Source organism: Cyprinodon tularosa, unplaced genomic scaffold (assembly GCF_016077235.1).
Source record: "Cyprinodon tularosa strain WSP-4 unplaced genomic scaffold, ASM1607723v1 ctg198, whole genome shotgun sequence".
Taxonomy (NCBI): domain Eukaryota; kingdom Metazoa; phylum Chordata; class Actinopteri; order Cyprinodontiformes; family Cyprinodontidae; genus Cyprinodon; species Cyprinodon tularosa.
Window position 1 is genome coordinate 1361380 of NW_024038724.1, and position 18621 is coordinate 1380000.

Sequence of the window (18621 nt, forward strand, 5' to 3'; positions counted from 1 at the left end):
GAACAACATTAAAGCCATGCCCTATAAAGTGCACTGCAATATACAGCATGAGCTGTATATTTTACAAATAGCAACTAAAAACAACTGATAGAATATCCTACTGGTTTTCAGGTGTGAAACCCAGCATAAAAATAATTTAGTGACTTGGTGTGGCAGTGCATCAGGAACCACAGATCGTTTCCATTGTAGCTAAGCTTTAAATTAAACCTCTTCATTTCTCAATTCCTCAAACTGATTATCATATCACGTATAAAGTTGAAAAACAAATTGATTTGTCTGCATATAGACTAACTAGGTTAATTATTTTAGTCCAAGTAAAATGCACAGGTGGTGAGCAAAGGCAGCAAGTATCAATCGCATACAGTGCATTTCAGCATAGAAGGGGGATGCACTCAAAATTAATGCTAAAATTAGGCCGATATGCTCATATTTATGACCATAGACCGTCCCTACTTACAGTGCCCTAGTTCTAAAATCTGGTCATTTTTATAACCTGGTTATAAAAATCCTGGTAAGAACCCTGACATGAGTATTTAATTTCTAAATATATAACGCTTAACAGCAGACATGCAGAACCACCCAACAGGCCAGGGAATCTACCAATTTACTTTTATCTGAGGAAAAAAGACCTGAAACATTCTACAATTAACTATTCCTCGAGTGTATCACATCTCTTTATTTCACAATTAACATTTACTTTGATGCACTTGGAATTATAAATAAGAATGATCATTGGGCTTTGATCAAATTTACCCCACTTAACTAGATCTGCTGTTAAGGATTCATTATTATTTTTTTTTTTTTTGTGAAAACATCCATCAGAAAATGCATAATTTCCTTTTTTACTTCTCTCACTTTCTACAGTCTACCCCTCTGCACAACTGCATCAGCCTGCAGCGTCTAAGCTCACCACTTCCTGGAACCAGCTGGATATGTCAGCGCTGCTCAGGATGCAATGGAGGCACAGCAAAGAGACCGGAGGGGTCAAACTTCCTAAAAATGTCTAAAATATCTCAACCAACAATTGTTTTCCTCACCATCGAAACTTGATACATTGTACAAGCTGATCAGGTTGAGACAACATCCTTTATGTTTTCCATATTTGATAAGATGAAACTTTGGTTTGACGTAAATTCACATCTGATCTCTTTGTAAAATTTCTCTCTCACAGAGAGGGCTGAGATGTCTGTGCTGCGTAAGGTTAGCAGAGGAAATAAGTGAAGCGAACAAGGAGGAAGTGCTGACTGTGTTGTGTGGACTCCCTCTGAATATGGTATGTTAGTGTTAATAATTAAAAGTCTTACTCACAGCAGAATCACTTTTTCATGCTGTGAACAGTGAACCCTTATTTTCAACCTCTCCGTTTAAAAGCAATGTTAGAATCCTAACATTTTACAATTTCCTTTTAACACATTGACAATATTTGTGACTCATGAGAGGAACAGATCAATACATGAACATTACAGAAAATATAATATATCAAATGTGCTAAATGGTTTTTTCCCCAATTTTGGAGAATGAAATTCTTAACACAATGAATTATTTCAAAGCCTGTTTCATTTAAATCAATTCCAATGATTACAGATACTTAAAATCCCATATGTAGTGTCTCAGAAAATTAGAACATTGCATACTAAAAACAAAAAAAAATATCTAAGTAGTCAAAAAACCTCCAGAGGTTTCTTGTCTCTAAATGGTCTCTTTGGGTCAGCAGGCTACAAAATCATGGGAAAGACTGCTGGATTGATAGATGTCCAGAAGAAAGTTACTGCCACCCTCCACCAGAAAGATGATAAGCCAGAAAAAGTCAATCTTATAGATGGTGGTTCACCGTTCTGAAGTCCGGCATATCCACCAGAAATTCTGGTCAAGGCTGAACAGCCCAATAGTCCCAAGTCATCTTTTCAGATGTACCGGTAAGTAATGGTTATTTACTTTGGAAGTAAGGGTTCTAGAGTGTGGAGGAAGAATGGAAGGTCAGAATCCATTTGCTGGAAACCATGATGTTTCCACATGCCGGCTGCCATGCCATCTGATGGTTTAATGACCACAGCATTCGTGTAGTGAGTAAACGAGCCTGACCTCGACCTCTTCGAGATCTTTCAATATTGTCAAGCCCCTTTCACACGTTGACGATTTAGCCAGTGCATGCCTGACGTACGAAAAATCAGGCAAAACGCTGGCATACGTTGAATAAGTTATGGGTCAGTTTTGTTTAACCCATTTAGGCCGGGAAAGCATTACCGCATTTCTACCATTCAAGCCGGGGGTGCTGTTGCGTCATTCTACCATTGACGCCGGGAGAGCATATAAGTCAAGCAAGAAGAAAGAAGTTTTTTTTCAAGCAAACATGGAGGAGTTTGACAGAGAAGAGTTGTCGGAAGGCAGTGATTTTGAGGAGTGTGTCGGCTTTGATGACGGTATAGATGAAATGATGACTTTGAACGCGCTGAACCAATCGAACTACCACCGCAATGCACGGAGTGTTTTCAACCGCACACCTGGAGTGAAAGTTGATTTGCCTGCAGACGCCACACCGCTGCAGGCATTTGAGCATATTTTTAATGAAGAACTTTGGATGCATCTAGTTACCGAGACGAATAGGTACAGTGACCAAACAAACCAAACTCCAACAAGAGCAAAGATGGCAAAGTGGTCACCCGTGACTGTGACGGAGATGAAGACATTTATTGGGCTGTGTATGTAAACCTCTCTTCAGGACGCAGTTCCCCCAAAATATGTCCCGGGACAGATTTGTGGCCATCTGGAGGTAGGTTGTATGCAATTTATAACACAGACATATGCATTATTATGCATAATAATACTGTTAATAAGTAATCATCAGATAGTTATTTATGTAATGTTTGTTCTTTATTTTGAAAACGTTTTATATTGCACATTCTCAATGAAGACATGATCACATATGGAAAAAATAAAAGGTTGAATTTTTTTTTTTTTGATTACTGCTTTTCACATTTTTTTTTTGGAAGAATTTCAAAGATAAAATATATTTTGAGTTCTATCTGCTACAGAAGCTGAGATATCAATAATTAAGGCGTTGACACAGTTGCTGAATTTACAGAAAAACTTCAGGTTTTAGGGGTATTTTTTAAAATCGGCCATAGGTTTTTAAGGTGTTTTTTCCAGGCGTTTTAGGCCTAAATGGGTTAAGTTATGAGCACACAGGCACACGTCGACATACAGCAAGTACGACGAGAAATTTTGAGCATGCTCAACATATTTGCCGTATGCCAGTGTATGCTCATACGTGGGTCATAGCTAATTGTAAGTTACCCATACGTCATGGTTTCTAGTTTATCCAAAACCTAGGAGTAACTTGTGCATAACTTATGGGTAACTGTCTGTACCCTCCAGACTTGACCCCCATCATAGGTTGAATGAGATATGAGTGTGATGGATCCTCCCTGCGTTCACGCCCACGACAAACAAACTTCCTAGGAGACATGACGCTGAATCTTTCCTCCTTTCCTTCCTCCCTTTCAACAGGTGGTAAACAGCAGCTAGGTTAATACTGCGATTAAAGAAATGTTTTCATGTAGGCCGGATGCCTCCAGGCGTTGCTGGGAGTTCTGGACTTGTTATGAATACTCTACTTATATCCCCCAAATTGAAAAAAATGCATAGAAAGTTCAGAGCATGCCAGCATTTTAGAAGATTATGGGACATAGGGCATACACCTTGGCTAAATAGTTAAGGTGTGACGAGGCTTAAGGACAAAAAACAAAAAAGAAACATTAGAGCCTATCAAACACTATCAAAGCAACCTGGACTTCCATCACGCCTCACCAGAGCGACAAGCTGATCAAGTTAATGTCACACTTATTGATGCAGGAAGTCCAGGAAAAGTATTGAGTACATAGAATGGGCATACTTTTCAGAAGGCTGCCATCTGTTTAGAGTATTCAGATGACAGTATCTTATTTTATCTGAGCAATCCATCAAAATACTTCAAAATAGCCGAGTCCCGATGCAACTTTTTCATTTCCAATGCAATACCAACCTTGCAGCTTTGAGAATTGGCTAATACAGATACTGACCTGATATATTGGCACAAATTCTACCAGCTAGTTATTTTACAGTGTAGAACACTAGAAAAGAATTGATTGAGTAATATTACAAAAAGGGGGAACACGAGTCAACAACAAAAAAGTAAGAAAACAACTGAGTCATGTAAAATTAACCAATGAGTTACAGAAGCCTTTAGCATTTCCATTAACATGAAAATAGCGGAGATTTTAGAAGCTGCAGATAAAATCCAATATCAGTATTTTGGCTAATACCATGCTTGTAATCCAATATTAATATTGGATCGGGACATCCCTTCTTCAAAATCACTTCATTTACTATAATATTTAGTAAACACAGATTTTTTTCCAGTTAGTTATTCTATGTTCTGACCTCAAAGTGGATTTCAGAGACATCAAATGAGAACTGATGACTGTAGCTAACTGGCTATCCATGCATAACATCTTAGTAGAAAGAGGTTACTTCAGTTTGTTTAATGGCTTTATAACCCCTCCCAAGTAACTAGCACCTGCAGTTAGTAAAACCGAGAACTAAGGTAATTTCAGAGGTTTTTCCCCAAACTGGCAATAGAATTAACACCTGATTATTTCTTTATAATGCAGAGGGAACGCAGCATTCTGAGGCATCGTACACACTCAGGACACCAGGTGTTTAAGCTGAGGTCTCACACTAATGGAGTTAGGGACAGTTTTTTTTGTTTTGTTTTGTTTTTTTAAAAGAGTATTTAGCCATGTGAAACACACAAAAGCAAACATATTTTTTTATTTCATTAGTTGTTTTTTTAACCTGTAGATAGTTTTTGCTACAGGATTTCTCTCTCTACTTTTTAGGTCAGTGTGCCAACTCTATTGTAATACTTCATACTAGGTCTGGGCAGAATCTGTATTTGCAATACAATCTTAATTTAACTCAACGCGTCAAAGAGCAGAGGACTTCAGTTTTTGTCGCATTACATTTAACGTTCAATAAGGTTTCCCACCAGACAATGGAAGACAGCGTTGTAGCTAGCATGTAGATCTATGCTTAACAGTAGAAGGTAGCATTTTCACAAAAAAGTAACAGCAAAGTCCTTCCACAACAGCTTCTGAATAAGTAAGGAATCAAGATCATGAAAACAATGAAACTCTGGAGTGAAACATCGAAATGCAGATGTTTAGTGCAGTGGGAAATCAAACTAAAATTGTAATTAAAATATTGGTTAAACAAAAAAATCTCAATTTAGATTTTTGGCAGTATTTTTCAGCCCTACTCCACACTTTTGTTGGTACAATGACCTTAAAGACGTGTCTTATCTTATCTTATATTGATAAGTAACTCAAAACTGCATAGTCAAAGCTGTGTGACAATTTAGCAGCATGGATTGAGATTATCCTTTTAGTTAGACCTCTGACTCAAAGCTCTGCTGCACCTTAAACACATTTATCCTGGTTTCTCTTCAGGATTTTTACCAAGGATCGTTCTTCAGTGGGCTGATACCCACCTGTGTCACAGCCACTGTCTTCTTCATTCATACAATATCCACCTTTGTATTTAAATGCATAGTTGCTGTGTTTATGTATGCATTTTCCCGCTTTCAGCTGGAATTTCTTTTCAAGCAGCTTCTCAGTGCCGTGAAGTGAGAATGTAAATTTATTTCATACTGACAGGTTCTTAAAATGGCAGCAACCAGCTTAATCTATTTGTGTTAAGAAAACAACAAAAACAAAAAACAGAAGGGCCTAAAATTGAAACTTCCTCTTCTCTTTGGTTGCCTTTGTGGCGTTCTGTCTGCAAGATTATGGTCATGGCAGCTGAGAAAAAGAACAATCTCACTGAGGAACCATGTAACAAGATGAGGATGTATCAGAGCACGTTGTACCAATTCAGACAAATTACATTAAAGGTCAGAATCCATGCAATATCAGAGAAACAGTTCATTTCCCCTCACAGTTGTTCTAACCTACATAGACAAGGATGCATCTAACTAAAGAAACTTCAAATGGTTGCAGCATCTATTATACACTGATTCTTTATAAATCAAAAATGCAATTGACTTGCACTTTTTTAATAAAAAAAATACACTAATGAGTAAATGGTTGACGCCACACTAAATAGTGGCTCTAACAATGTATACATTACAAAAAAATAAGCTTCTAAATCAATCAGACTGGAGAAAAAGAGTTAATCCACAGCTTTTGTCCCTCTATAGTATAAATGTGATGCGACACAGTCAGCTTTTTCTTTTTGGAACTCCGCGAGAGAAGATCACAGCGAGAAGATCACTGCAATTAATTTTGTCAAAATGAAAAGTCTCCAAAGCTTACACAACTAAAGCACAAAACCGGATCTCAAAATCAGATAGTCTTCATCACAACAAGGCCAGCTAATTTGCAATATTTGTTGATTGGTTCAACAATAACATTAACATTTTAATCATACCAGGTTATGCAAAACCATTGTGGAAAACATGGAAAAGCTGCTAAAATCTAACAGCCCAAACTTTGTAAGAAAGGATATTGCCGAGCCGTCCTACAGTAATGTAACACAGCGCCATGATGATAACTTTCTCCCTGAAACCTTTTATCCACATCTTTACAACAGATGCAAACAAATGTGGTATCATAGAAACCTATATAAATTATATCATCAAAAAACACTCCTTAAAGGGCTTGAATGATAGCAAAAGGTCAACTTAAAAGTAACCCTTCACACTACCTACCTGGATTATTGAGATAGATGAGGACATCTCCAGGATGTCATTAGCTAAGACCACCTTCAGTCATCTTCATTTGTTCCTTAACTCTTTTTGATGCATGCCCTTAAAATCTAGAACTATATTTACCGACAGTCGACAAGAAACAGTTAGGTTTCTTCAAGCTAATCATATAACTGAATCAACCTTTTTTTTTTTCAACTTATCTCTTGTGAAACAAGTTACTGTATTTCTTTTTTTAACAAGCATTAACAGTACGCGTTTTCTGATGCCGAATCTCACGGTACCACAGAGATCTGCGATCGATGCGGTAGAACATGTCTGTAGTTCTGCCGCAATCGACACTATATATATATATATATATATATATATATATATACACACATACACACACAGCACCAACTTGAATTAAAATAAGCAGCTATATGAATTGCATGTTCTTTCTTTAAAACTACTTCTGCTATGTGTGGTTCTGTCTGCCTATTACAACACTTCAACTTTTTTTGGCTTTTAAGAGAAAAACCTCTACTTTTCAGCGTAAGAAGCTGGTTTTTGTGCTTCCTTTCAATCTGTATAGCATATGAAAGAGCTAACAACTGGATCTGCTAAATATCATTGTGAAGAGATGGTGAAGATAGGGAGGTTCAAAAACAATGTGATAGGCAGCTGTAGAATGAGCGCCCTTCTAACCACACATCTTCACATGCTCAAACCACAACATCTATCTTCACTTGTTTTGACACATCTTGAACTACACCTACCCTGGGGGTGTAGCTATGGTTGCCATCGTTTTGTGAAATGACTGAATTAAGCCCGGACCACACCAACGTCAAATGCACGAATTTCAGGTGGGTTGAATAAAAAAAAAAATTATAAAAAATTCTGCTATGGCAGAATATCATAAAGAAAAACATAAAAGTCTCATTTTGGACCATTTTGCTGACCTGGGTTGTGAATTCTCATCATACATGCGCTCCTTCCCCTCCTTAAACAAGCTAATGGTCTGCTTTGTCTTCTTGGTCAGGTTCTCCATGAAGACCCGGAAGTATTCGTTGTCTCCCAAAGTCTCCATTTTGCCCTCGTAGCGAGAAAGGATGGTACGCAGGTGCTGGTACGTGTCTGGCAGCAGGTCGAGGATGTATGGGGGGCTGTTCTTCAGAGCCAGTTTGGGGTTTTGGCAAAGCCGCACCACCTGCAGAAACAGGAGGATGTGAGGGGGAGAAAGACACGGTTAGTAGATTAGAAACATGTATGTGGTGGTAATGTGAAAAAAGCAGACAGAAAAAAAGTTTCATAAAAAGCTAATGAAGAAAAAAAAAATTTAGAAAGACGAATCAACCGGTCTGAACACTTAAAATGCAGAGTTTATAAATAGTTGAAATCACATTTTCAATGGTATGGCTCCCTGCTACATTGAAACAGACCAAACAAGACCAAACAATACACATACAGTACAGAACATGCTAAAAGATTCCAGTCCTTAAAAGCTAGTAGATCTAAAAGAAGTGGATTATGCATTATAACACATTTAATATTAATCCTTCATTTTATGGCATTATCCACTCTCCCAGAAGTGTTTCACTTTCTCCATAAGATTCCTGAATCATCCATTACAGTATCCTGCCAAATACTGAAAACCATTATTGACAGAACAAGAGAAGACATACGATGCAGGTCAGCTGAAGGTCCTCTGGTTAAGTTAGAACAGAAATGTATGTTTTGGTTCCATCTTTATTACTTGTTATAATAAGATTTGACTAGAATAATGCCCGGTTCAGGCCCATTACACTGAACACACGTCCACAGTCACAAAAAATGGCTGCAGTGAACTAATTTTCTCTATCAGACACAGAGAAACTTCTCAAAATTAATGGGAAGTTAAATGAAATGAAATACATGGTTGAAATCAGACAATCTAATCTGAGCTTATGATGGTTACCTAGAAGAGTGGATGTGCAAGGCTTGTTGTAAATTAAAAACAAAAATGCAGTTCTACAAAAGGCTTCATCACAAGGCCTGCGAATAAATACAGCAAGCCACACTTTTCAGATCATTTTTTTTTAACCATACACAATTTCTCTTCCATTTCAAAGTTGATGATTACTCCTACTAAATTAAATCCCAACAAAATGCATTGAAGATCGTGGTTTGCAACATGTGACATGGTGGCAAGTTGGGAGAGGCTGTTGATGTGTTTACACTTCCCCATTTTAATCAGTGCATCCTCTAACCCTTCTACCTCAAAAAAAAAAAAAAAAACTACATTAAGCACCATTTCCTTTACTTAACATTTGAATATGATTATCATGCAAATCTGAAGGGCTCAAGCGAGGCTGTTGGGGGAGAGAATGTAATCATGTGCTCCAAGTTCACGCAGACCTCCAACAAAAAAATTGTAACTGTACAAAACTGAACTTCTGGTATTTGGTTTTAATAACTTATTCATTTGAATTTCAAAACATCTGTGGTCACAAGCAGATGGAACCAAGTTGAGAGGACTGAAACACATCTGATCGACAGTAATGTTCAATCTTTCCTTATCCACATCAGTTTAACTCCTGCTCTGTTACTGAGTCACTGCAGTGAGTGTTATTAAATAAAAAAAAAAACCTGGCGTAAAACCTGGAAGACTTTCATGAAGCGTGCTAAAATACACAACTATCACTGACATGTGCGCTGTAAACATATGTCCTTTAAGCAAAGGAAAGCCCCAGAAATACATTAATCAAAAATAGATTCTTATTTACAGATCTAAACTTGGGCCTTCAGAGAGCTCGACTATCAGCCTTCAGCAGCGACTCTAACAATCGTGGCAGGAACAGGAAATGGTTCATTTTTGGAAAAATCAGGCCAGATCATTTTGCACCGATCAAGAAAAATGTCATGAACACAGAGAAAATGTTGTTACGAACAGCATTTGCTTTTATTAGAGTCAACAGTTTGCAATTAGGATGAAAAAAAAAAAGACTGAAGAAAAACCTTGAGTGATTTTAAAGTTAGTTAAATATTTGCAATTTGTAGAATTACCACTATCAAGATATAAGTCTTAAGAAGTTACAAATTTAAAACTGCTGTATTTTTTTTCTATCAAATTGCACCATAGTTTGAAGCAGTAGAAAAAAATATCAGTGAAAGTGTAAACATGAGAGCAATATTCCTTAGCTGGTTTGGTGAAGGTAATGTAGTATTTTTCTCTTCATAACTGTTAATTTATATTCTCTCATAAAAATTACAAAAGCAAACCAAGACAAAGAAGAAACGCAGTACAATAATTAATACTCCTGGCCTGTTAAGTGTTGCTTCAAGAAAACACCTTAAAAGAAGTTCTTATAGTTTTATTCACCATATCTTTATTGGTCCATTTTTCTAAACCACTCAAGACTTCGCAACTGAAGCCTCAAATAAAATTTGCAGAGTTAAATTTAGCATTAGAGCTTCGAAGAACCAAGATTTGATTTATAACCAACCGAATGATGAATAACTGAAAGAGCTCAAGCCAAGCCATGAGGCAAACCAGATGATTAACCATCTTCAGAAGTAAACAGGAAAATATGACATAATCTAATATTCATTAGCTCCAGCAGTTTCCTAACTTAGCATGCAATTCATTTGAAGACATTTTTAGTCTTGAAACTGAAAAAGCAGGAAAGATACTCATAATGTGCTTATGGCAAAACTCTGAGGTAGGAAATTGTGCTGCAAAACTTCAACTTCAACAAGCAAAGAGACATTTTTATGCAGATCTGCAAGTATCAGAATATACTGCAGATTAGGGATTGCAAAAAAACAAAAAAATCTAACTTTAATATTAAATGTAGAATTTTTCATTTTAAAAGCATGCATTTCTATCCCCCAGAGGTATAACACTTTTAGGTAAATATACTATTTATTATGTTAACTTTTTCAGCAAGGATTCAAGGCTAGTCAGTCATATCAGTTTTCTTTACATCTACAAACCAACGTGTTACAGCTAACAGTAAATGAGGGTTACACCTGCTTGACTTGCAATTGCACTTAGTCAAACACACGTTATTGCATGCCCATCTGCATGAAGCCGCAACATCTGGGGACCCTTACATCTCAGCTTTTATTAAAACTTCTGTCTTCAAGTAAAAGCTTGACTGCCTTTAAGCAAAGATGCACTCTGCACCACTTCTCTCCATTTAACACTTTAAAAGGTTTTTAATAACTAGAGATGACCTATAACCGGGGAAAAAATGGTCTATCGCTTAAAACTTTAGTTTATCATTTCTATTTTTAGCAGAAAATATATCACTTTATTGAAGGGTTTAATTTAATACAAACAATAAAGGTACATCCTTTACAGTGTGTTTTTTAAGAAAAACAGGTATTTTAACAATAATTATCTGCCCTACAATAGTTTTAAAAATGAAAAATGTGCATAAAATGTAGACATCGTACACCCAAAAGTGATTCTCTGAAACTATGAATGCAGTCCACACTTACTTTGTATACCAGATATTATATATGGAAATTGCAGCTTAAAACAAGGAAACCCATCTCAAAAATTTCCTCGTACTGCTGCCAGGGTGACATTTATAGCATGTAATTTAGAATAATGATTACCAAGCTGAAATACGGCACCATATTTGTGAACGTTTCAAACTCATAATTCTTTTTTTTTTTTTAAAGATGCCAAATATGGCATAAACTACTTCATAAAACCAGGCAAATTAGTGACTAATATTTTTGAAAATAAGAAACACAAAGATAGATCTAAAATGAAGCGCACAACTTAATATGGTTAAAAATTACATTGGCTGATATAAAAGTTACGAAACAATTTTTTTCTAACATAGCGGTGAAGCATTTCAAGGAAAATAGAGGAATAAAGATAAAGGGCATTTAAAAAAAGAAGTTTAATCTGGATGTCGATCTAATTAAATTTGCAAACATAATTGTCAACCATATGTTTAAGGTTACTGCAGGTGATTTTCTACAGTGAGTAAGTTTCAAATTTGCAGGTTTTTCACAGAAAAAGTGTCAAAGCTCTAAATACTTCAAAAGTATTGCGGCATGCTGAGCCAGCTAACATCATTAAGGTTCACTAAGGGTTTCAAATTTACAGTGTAAAAACCTGAAAGTCTTTATGTCCTAGCCTGAGATTTAAAGTGCTTTGATTAAGTTGTCAGAAATGAATGGAAACATCATTGACATGAGAAACAAGGGATCTCCACGCAGTACGTTACCCAACTTTATCATAACACCATCTTCTACTTAGCAGTTGATATCTGACATGCTACTGGTGGAGCTTTAGCTAGCAGCAGTCCACAAGCTGAAGTTAGTGGACAGTATTTGTTACCCTTGTCTATAATGGAATAAGTAGCTCGTTCACTAAAATTTTGCTAATGTAGGCACACTGCATAAAATAATCATAGAATATTAAATATGCTGCTGATGGCTACTTGTTAATACAGCATTTCCTGAAAAAAAAAAATACTGTCATTCATCAATTCTGCATTATTAAATTTAAACACCAATACGCGTTCCAAATTCTTAATGTACCGGTACCTATAATTACAAAGCCGTGAATTTTGGGCCCAAGGCTAAATTTACAGAGCCACAAACATCAAATGACAGGCGACATCCAGATTTCTGGGTAATGTGGTAAAGCCACTTAATAGTAACTGAATATGTCTGAGCAGAACAATCCCTACCAAGTTTAGCATTCTCAATTGTATATTATGCCTCACGATTATGCAGAAAAATAGCAATATTTACATGGTGCTGCATTCCTTGTAATAGGATCACTTGTATTAAAGGTAAAGTGGAGGATTTCCGCGAATTTTTGAAAAGACCCTCCCACTCCACTTAAAAAAATAAAAATGCACATGCATAACCCTGTACCAGCTCCTGAGAGGGAGCGCCTATTAAACACATGTGAGAGCGATGCAAACAGCAACTTTTAAACAGAGTTCGCACAAGGCGAAATTGGCTCGTGCATGCTCTGTTTAAAAGTTGCTGTTTGCATCGGTCATATAAGCTAGCTTCACAAAAAAAGATTTGCAATTTTTCCACTACTTCCACATGTTTCTAAATGCCTCCAGACCGTACTTAAAGTCGTAGGGAAATGGTTGTTCCAACGGTTGCAGTTCCAAATTCTCCCGAGTGGTGCACAACTTTACACGAGTGAATAAAGTGAATGTGTTTGGTTGATTATCAAGGGGGCGGGATTGTTGTGGCAGAAGGTTCGCAAGCTTTTTGGTTGTGGCCGGTTTCTCGGAAGCATCTTGCTAACCAGTTAGCATCTTAGCGCTAGTAAGTTTCCAAAAGGAAATTACATTGGGACCAAGTAGCACTTAGCAACAACACTGTCAAGGAACTCTATGGACAAAGGAAACATGCAAGAGGAGGAGACTTTTGTGTTGGAGGTTGTGAATGAGTCTCCTCTATCATACATTTCTTATTTAGAAGAGATGTTATGGAGGAGGATGCCAGGGCGGTAGAAGCTTCGTTTGGTGTAGAAGGCTTACAGCCGTATATAAGACGTAGGTCATCTATGCACCAAAATAAACCATAAAAGATTAATTGCAAATCCAGTATTCCATACAGCTACTTTTTAATAAAAATCTGCTTTTCGTTTTCAAATACAATTAAAGCCTGTTACACAGCATTTTTTAAATAGCCATTGGATTTCATTGTTTCTTATAGAGTAAAACGTGAAGATAATAGCGTCCATTTCTTTGATAGAAAGAGAACCTAAAGAAGCAAGGAGAGCTGGATTCATGTAGTCATTTCAAAAAGTTGAATATCTCTTTAATCATGCTAGATTAGAGGTCACTGAGTAGCGGACCGTGGTCCGGATCCAGACCCGCCTGCTGGCTTATCCGGACCCAATCTGATTTAAAACATTTATAAATTACCACATGCTGTCTGATGACAGTGTCTAAACGTCACAGCACCGCTTCTCCTGTTACCCCGAAATCCCACATCCTCCATCACTGCTCCGCCCCGCAGCGCTGCAGAATACCTGCGCAGAGCAATGCCTACTGCCTCCGATGTTCCTCTCGTACTGCTGCACTCCGATTTATCCTCAGACCTTGAAGAGAGCCATTACCATTAAATTTGTAGGAGCAAAACAGGCAAACGCTTTATCTAATATGCCATGTAAAAAAAAAAAATCCCCATCAGCATCCAGCATATGTGCAGTTTCTGATGGAGATGAGAAATCTGCTTCCTGGTCTGTTGATGTACAAATAGTTTGCATCCAATCTTTTAAATAAACTGTTAGTTTTTTTAAATATATAAGAATTATGCTCTAATTTGTAGTTACCGATCTGTTGTTACTATATTTTAATTTGACAAACTGGGTCTTCTCGCCATTCTTTTCCTGTTTGGTGCGATTGCAATACCGGATCTTGACCTGGCCGGACAGGAGCACATTTTGAGTATGTTTGGCTCAACCTGCTGCTGTGAAGCAGGATTCTCCACCATGAACATAATCAAACATAAATATGGATCCAGGCTCACAAATTAGCACTTTGATATGTGCTTGAGAATGGCTTCGTCTCCATTGTAAACCCGGGTTTAAAGCCTTGCAGGGCAGCGCAAAGCCCACTGCTCTTTTATTAAGCCAGAAAAAAAAATTAAATACAGTCAGTTCAGGTGTTTTAAAAAATATGTGAATCAGGAAATTATCTATATACCAAACTGAAAAATTGTTATTCTCTACTTCAAAAACACTTAAGATTTTAAAATGGAAAAAATCTCTATTTTTTTCTTCTATTTTTTTATTTAAAAATTCAATTTATAACACCTAAATTAAATTAAATGCACCTCATTTAATTTCAGTGTTAAATTCTGTTTAAAGTAACAGATCATTAAAAATGTCTCCAGACCATTACTGGTTGATGATTTTCTTTATTCGGACCCCATTGATTTTTAATTGGTTACCCCTGATCTAGTACTATGAACTAGCAATAGATCAGATCAAAGGGGGGTAGAGATTTGCAACTTGTTGGCTTCCATGTTAATGAAAATGCCATGTAGAAATGGTTACAGCTGCTTTCAACCACATGCCGCTGGAATAAATTAAAGTGGAAAACTTTGGTAAGATGGTAGCCCCTCAGCTTCACAGCTTACAGCAGAGACATCAAAAAAAGGAAGAACAAGAAGAGACAGAAGAAGCTGTTTGAATCGCACAGGAAACTGGGGGTCGAGTTGCTTCTGACGTTTTTCCGAGAAGTTGTGAGATGAGTCTCGTTAAAAAAAAAAAAAGAAAGAAAAAAAAAGAGCATAATTAACCCGGTTACAAAGACACTTCATGTTTTCCTACAATTTATTGCAGCTTTAGAAGGCTGACAGGCAGCTGACTACACGTACAGGAGATTAAATGATTCACTACTTGCCTACAGGTTGATGTGTTTTAAATGATTCCGTAGGAACTTGAAGAGTTTGTTAAACATGTTAATATTTAGGATAAGAGGTTACCGTTACCATGGTTAGCTTAGACCTTAAACTGGTGTAAGAAGATCGATCTAAGGCCATTATCAGACTAAATCTGTTTTTAAATAAAATATTTCATATAAACAGAGATATAGGAAAGATAAACAGACTTTAGGAGACAATATTAGCGAAAGTGAGCTTCTAATGTCTAGCTGACTAGCTAACCTAACATTAGCTGCACAGATTAGCTAGCAGGTTAGCTAAAGTTGGCTAAGAGTTGTCATGGACATAAAACAAATAAACAACCCTTAGCTGGTGTAGGTGTGTGCTTGCTAACCTTGTCCATTAGTTTCCAGCATTTCTCCACGGTCTTCTTGTCCACGGCCCCCGGCTGGTGATGGGAGTGAAGGTGGTGATGGTGTGGCTGGAAGGCATCCTTCATCATTCCGATGATCCCCCCACCTTTCTTCAGGTTCCCTGCCATGTTCCGACTCGGGTTTAGGGTCCGAGAGGCGAGGCAGGGGCGGGCAAGGGTCACAAAGACCGAACCACCGCCTGTAGTTAGCTCTACCGGGCGATGGAGAGCCCCTTACCCCCCTGCTAGGACAGCGCCCGAGGGGCGAATCCGAGCCAGGGTGCGACGTGGAGGTTAAACGGAAGGGAGGGAGGGTATTATCCACTGAAAAACCCCATCGTTAGGAATAAAATCAGATTACAGAAGAAATAGGCAGCCTAGGGAGGAAATGTGCACAATCGCCCTCCCCTAAACCCTTGTTGTTGCAGCTAGCAGCCTCTTCTCTCCCTCTCTGCAGGGACCAACGCAGGCTAATTAGCAGAACCGCCTCTGCTCGCCCTCAGCTGGAGGACAATAGTTGCTGTGTTCAGACGCCTTCGGGTCTCAAATGTGTCCCTTCTTCTTGACAAGCCCTGCTGTCGTTCCGCTTTTCTCTCAGCAGCAGCGGCAGCAGCGGCAGCAGCAGCTCTCTTCGCCCGTGCCGCGTCTCTGACGGGAAGTTCAGTGGCGGTGTGACAGTGTCAGCGCTCCCCCGCGAGCGGTGGGGTGACGACATACGCCTCACACCGAGCAGAAAGAGGAAGTCTCACCTCGAGCTGTGATGGCTTCGCGGTTATAAACGGGAACAACAACAAAAAAGACTTAAGAGAATTAAACACTGCCCAGTGTGTTGAGCTTCCCCAAGTGACGTGTATGTGTGCGGCGGCCCTTTCTTTTTCCTGTTCGTCCTCTTCCGTGCAACACCCCCCCTCCCCACCCATCCTTATTTCCATTTTCCACGCCCTCTATGCGCGTCCCCATCAACGCATACAAAACCGGACGCGCGCTTCCGCCTGTGCAGAGCATTCATGAAAAGCTGGAGATGTGTTTAATGCAGCTCTGTATCTTTCAAAACTAACAGGGCGTAAACGGCTTATACAATGCTCACTAAGATAATAAAACAGCAGGTAGACGTGCAAAATGGAAGTGTCAATAATAATAAATTACAGAAAATAGTTCAATAATAAAGTTATATATCTATATATATATATATATATATATATATATATATATATATATTGATATATATATATATATATATATTGATATAGATATATTTTGTGTGTGTGTTCTGTCTGGCAATATGGCAATAAGAATATTTGTCTTGAAACGACAGCCCAACAGATTATGCTTTCACAAGTGGAGCAGTATGGCTGTCGCCGTAGTGTTCTGCTTGATTTATGCATATTAATAGCTTAAATATAATTCATGCAGGGAGTATTACAGATTTTATGGACACTGCAATGTTAGTTGAGCAGGAAAGGAAAATGAGAAATACGGACAAAAGTTGAAAGAAAGGGGAGATAAAAGGGGGATAACGATAAAACATCTTCAGTCTGCTTCATCACCTGCAAAGAGATGTAAAAAGAACAGCACAACCAACGGACATAGTACGAGACATACAATAAAGTAACACCTAGATACTATCGCTTAAGTATAAGTAGTTTTATTTAATCTGACATGTATACTGTGGGAGTTGAAGATATGAATATGGGCTTTCTGTATGGAAGGGAATCTCTTAGTACCTGGAACCAAGCACTTGTAGTTGTTTGTGAGAGTGCACTTGTACCTGTTAGATTTATCCAAAGGAAAAATGCTCAATAGTGGTTGTGAAGAGCCGAAGACACGCCCCTCCAGAGCACTGAGGAGGGATGGGGGTGCTTAGCGGGAAAAAAGTATCAATATTAAGTGTTTATATTTTGTGATGAACCCACACAAAGTATGCATATGAATGGAATAGAGTAGAATAGAATAGAATAGAATAGTCATTCAATGATATAGGGGAGTGGCGGCCTGAGGTTGTGAGTTCGATCCCCCACTCCCACAGACTGCCACTCTGGGTCCCTGAGCAAGACCCTTAACCCCACACTGCTCCCCGGGCGCCTCCAATGGCAGCCCACTGCTCCCCAAGGGGATGGGTTAAATGCAGAGAATTCATTTCGTTGCTCTGTACTTGTGACAGTGGAATGACAAAAAGTTGAATTCTATTCTATATTCACACAGTGGGAACCTTAGGAATGTTTTCAGCAGCAAGTAAAAAAAAATAAAATAATATATATATATATATATATATATATATATATATAGCTAAATGGAAGCCTGCAGGTTCATATATAAATTATATTAAGAAAATCCCTATCTTAGGCTCTGCTTGAGAAAAACAAAAAGTCCAAGCAGTCATTCACAGAAAAAAAAGGCAAAAACTATGCAAATATAAGCATGGATATAAAACACGTGTCAAGATTGTTGAGAGCAGTGATGGTCATAAAGACTAACAGGCTCTAGGAGGGAGGATTTAAGCTCCGCTGGATGCAGCAGTCATTCATTATAAGAGCTCTCCAGTCCATTTACAGCTTCATGTAACTTCATTGTCCAACAGTGATATTGCTTTTGCTGCAGTCCTTCTGTCTCCTACCACCTACACCGTTTACAGCTGGCATCTTAGGACAGAGCTTGCCCTCCAGATGAGCATACATAAACACTTGTTCTGCGCTGCAGATATATTTCTTCTTCAACATGCCACATCATAAAAGATGGTTGATGCCACTACACAGTCATTGAAGGTCTTCAAGGGTGCCCCCTCCACTCTACAAGATCTCAGTCTCCCGAGCAGGTAGGGTCTACTCATCAGGGTTTTGACTGGATTCCAGTCTATTTTTAAGGTGAATGCATATTTAAATATGAGTACACAGTCTCAATATTAATTTTCTGGCTCTTCATCGATGTTATTGTAGTGGGACTTTGCCTTCGGAAGTCCACCACAAGCTCCTTTGTTATCTCTGCGTTGAAGATAAGGAAGGTTTTACTGGCACCAATCTAAAAAGTATACAATGCACATATAGTCCACCATTACAGGGTTTTAATATTCAGTTTGGTTAATCTCCATAGCACCAATTCACAACACATGTCACCTCAAGGCCCT

General features: G+C 38.1%; 1 protein-coding gene and 1 long non-coding RNA gene across 2 annotated transcripts in view; one reads left to right on the forward strand and one right to left on the reverse strand.

Moving 5' to 3' along the window:
- The window catches only part of cbl (Cbl proto-oncogene, E3 ubiquitin protein ligase), a 51097-nt gene extending 35468 nt beyond the window's left edge, over positions 1-15629 (reverse strand). The window contains exons 1-2 of the mRNA XM_038283979.1: positions 15483-15629; positions 7684-7931 (exon numbers count right to left, since the gene is read on the reverse strand). Coding sequence (XP_038139907.1) covers positions 7684-7931; positions 15483-15629 — 395 coding nt within the window. The remainder of the gene's footprint in view (positions 1-7683; positions 7932-15482) is intronic.
- LOC119782817 lies at positions 878-1810 on the forward strand. Its single transcript, XR_005280709.1, has 3 exons — positions 878-1071; positions 1172-1273; positions 1715-1810. It is a non-coding gene; the product is annotated as an uncharacterized LOC119782817 (long non-coding RNA).
- Positions 15630-18621: the final 2992 nt, after the last annotated feature.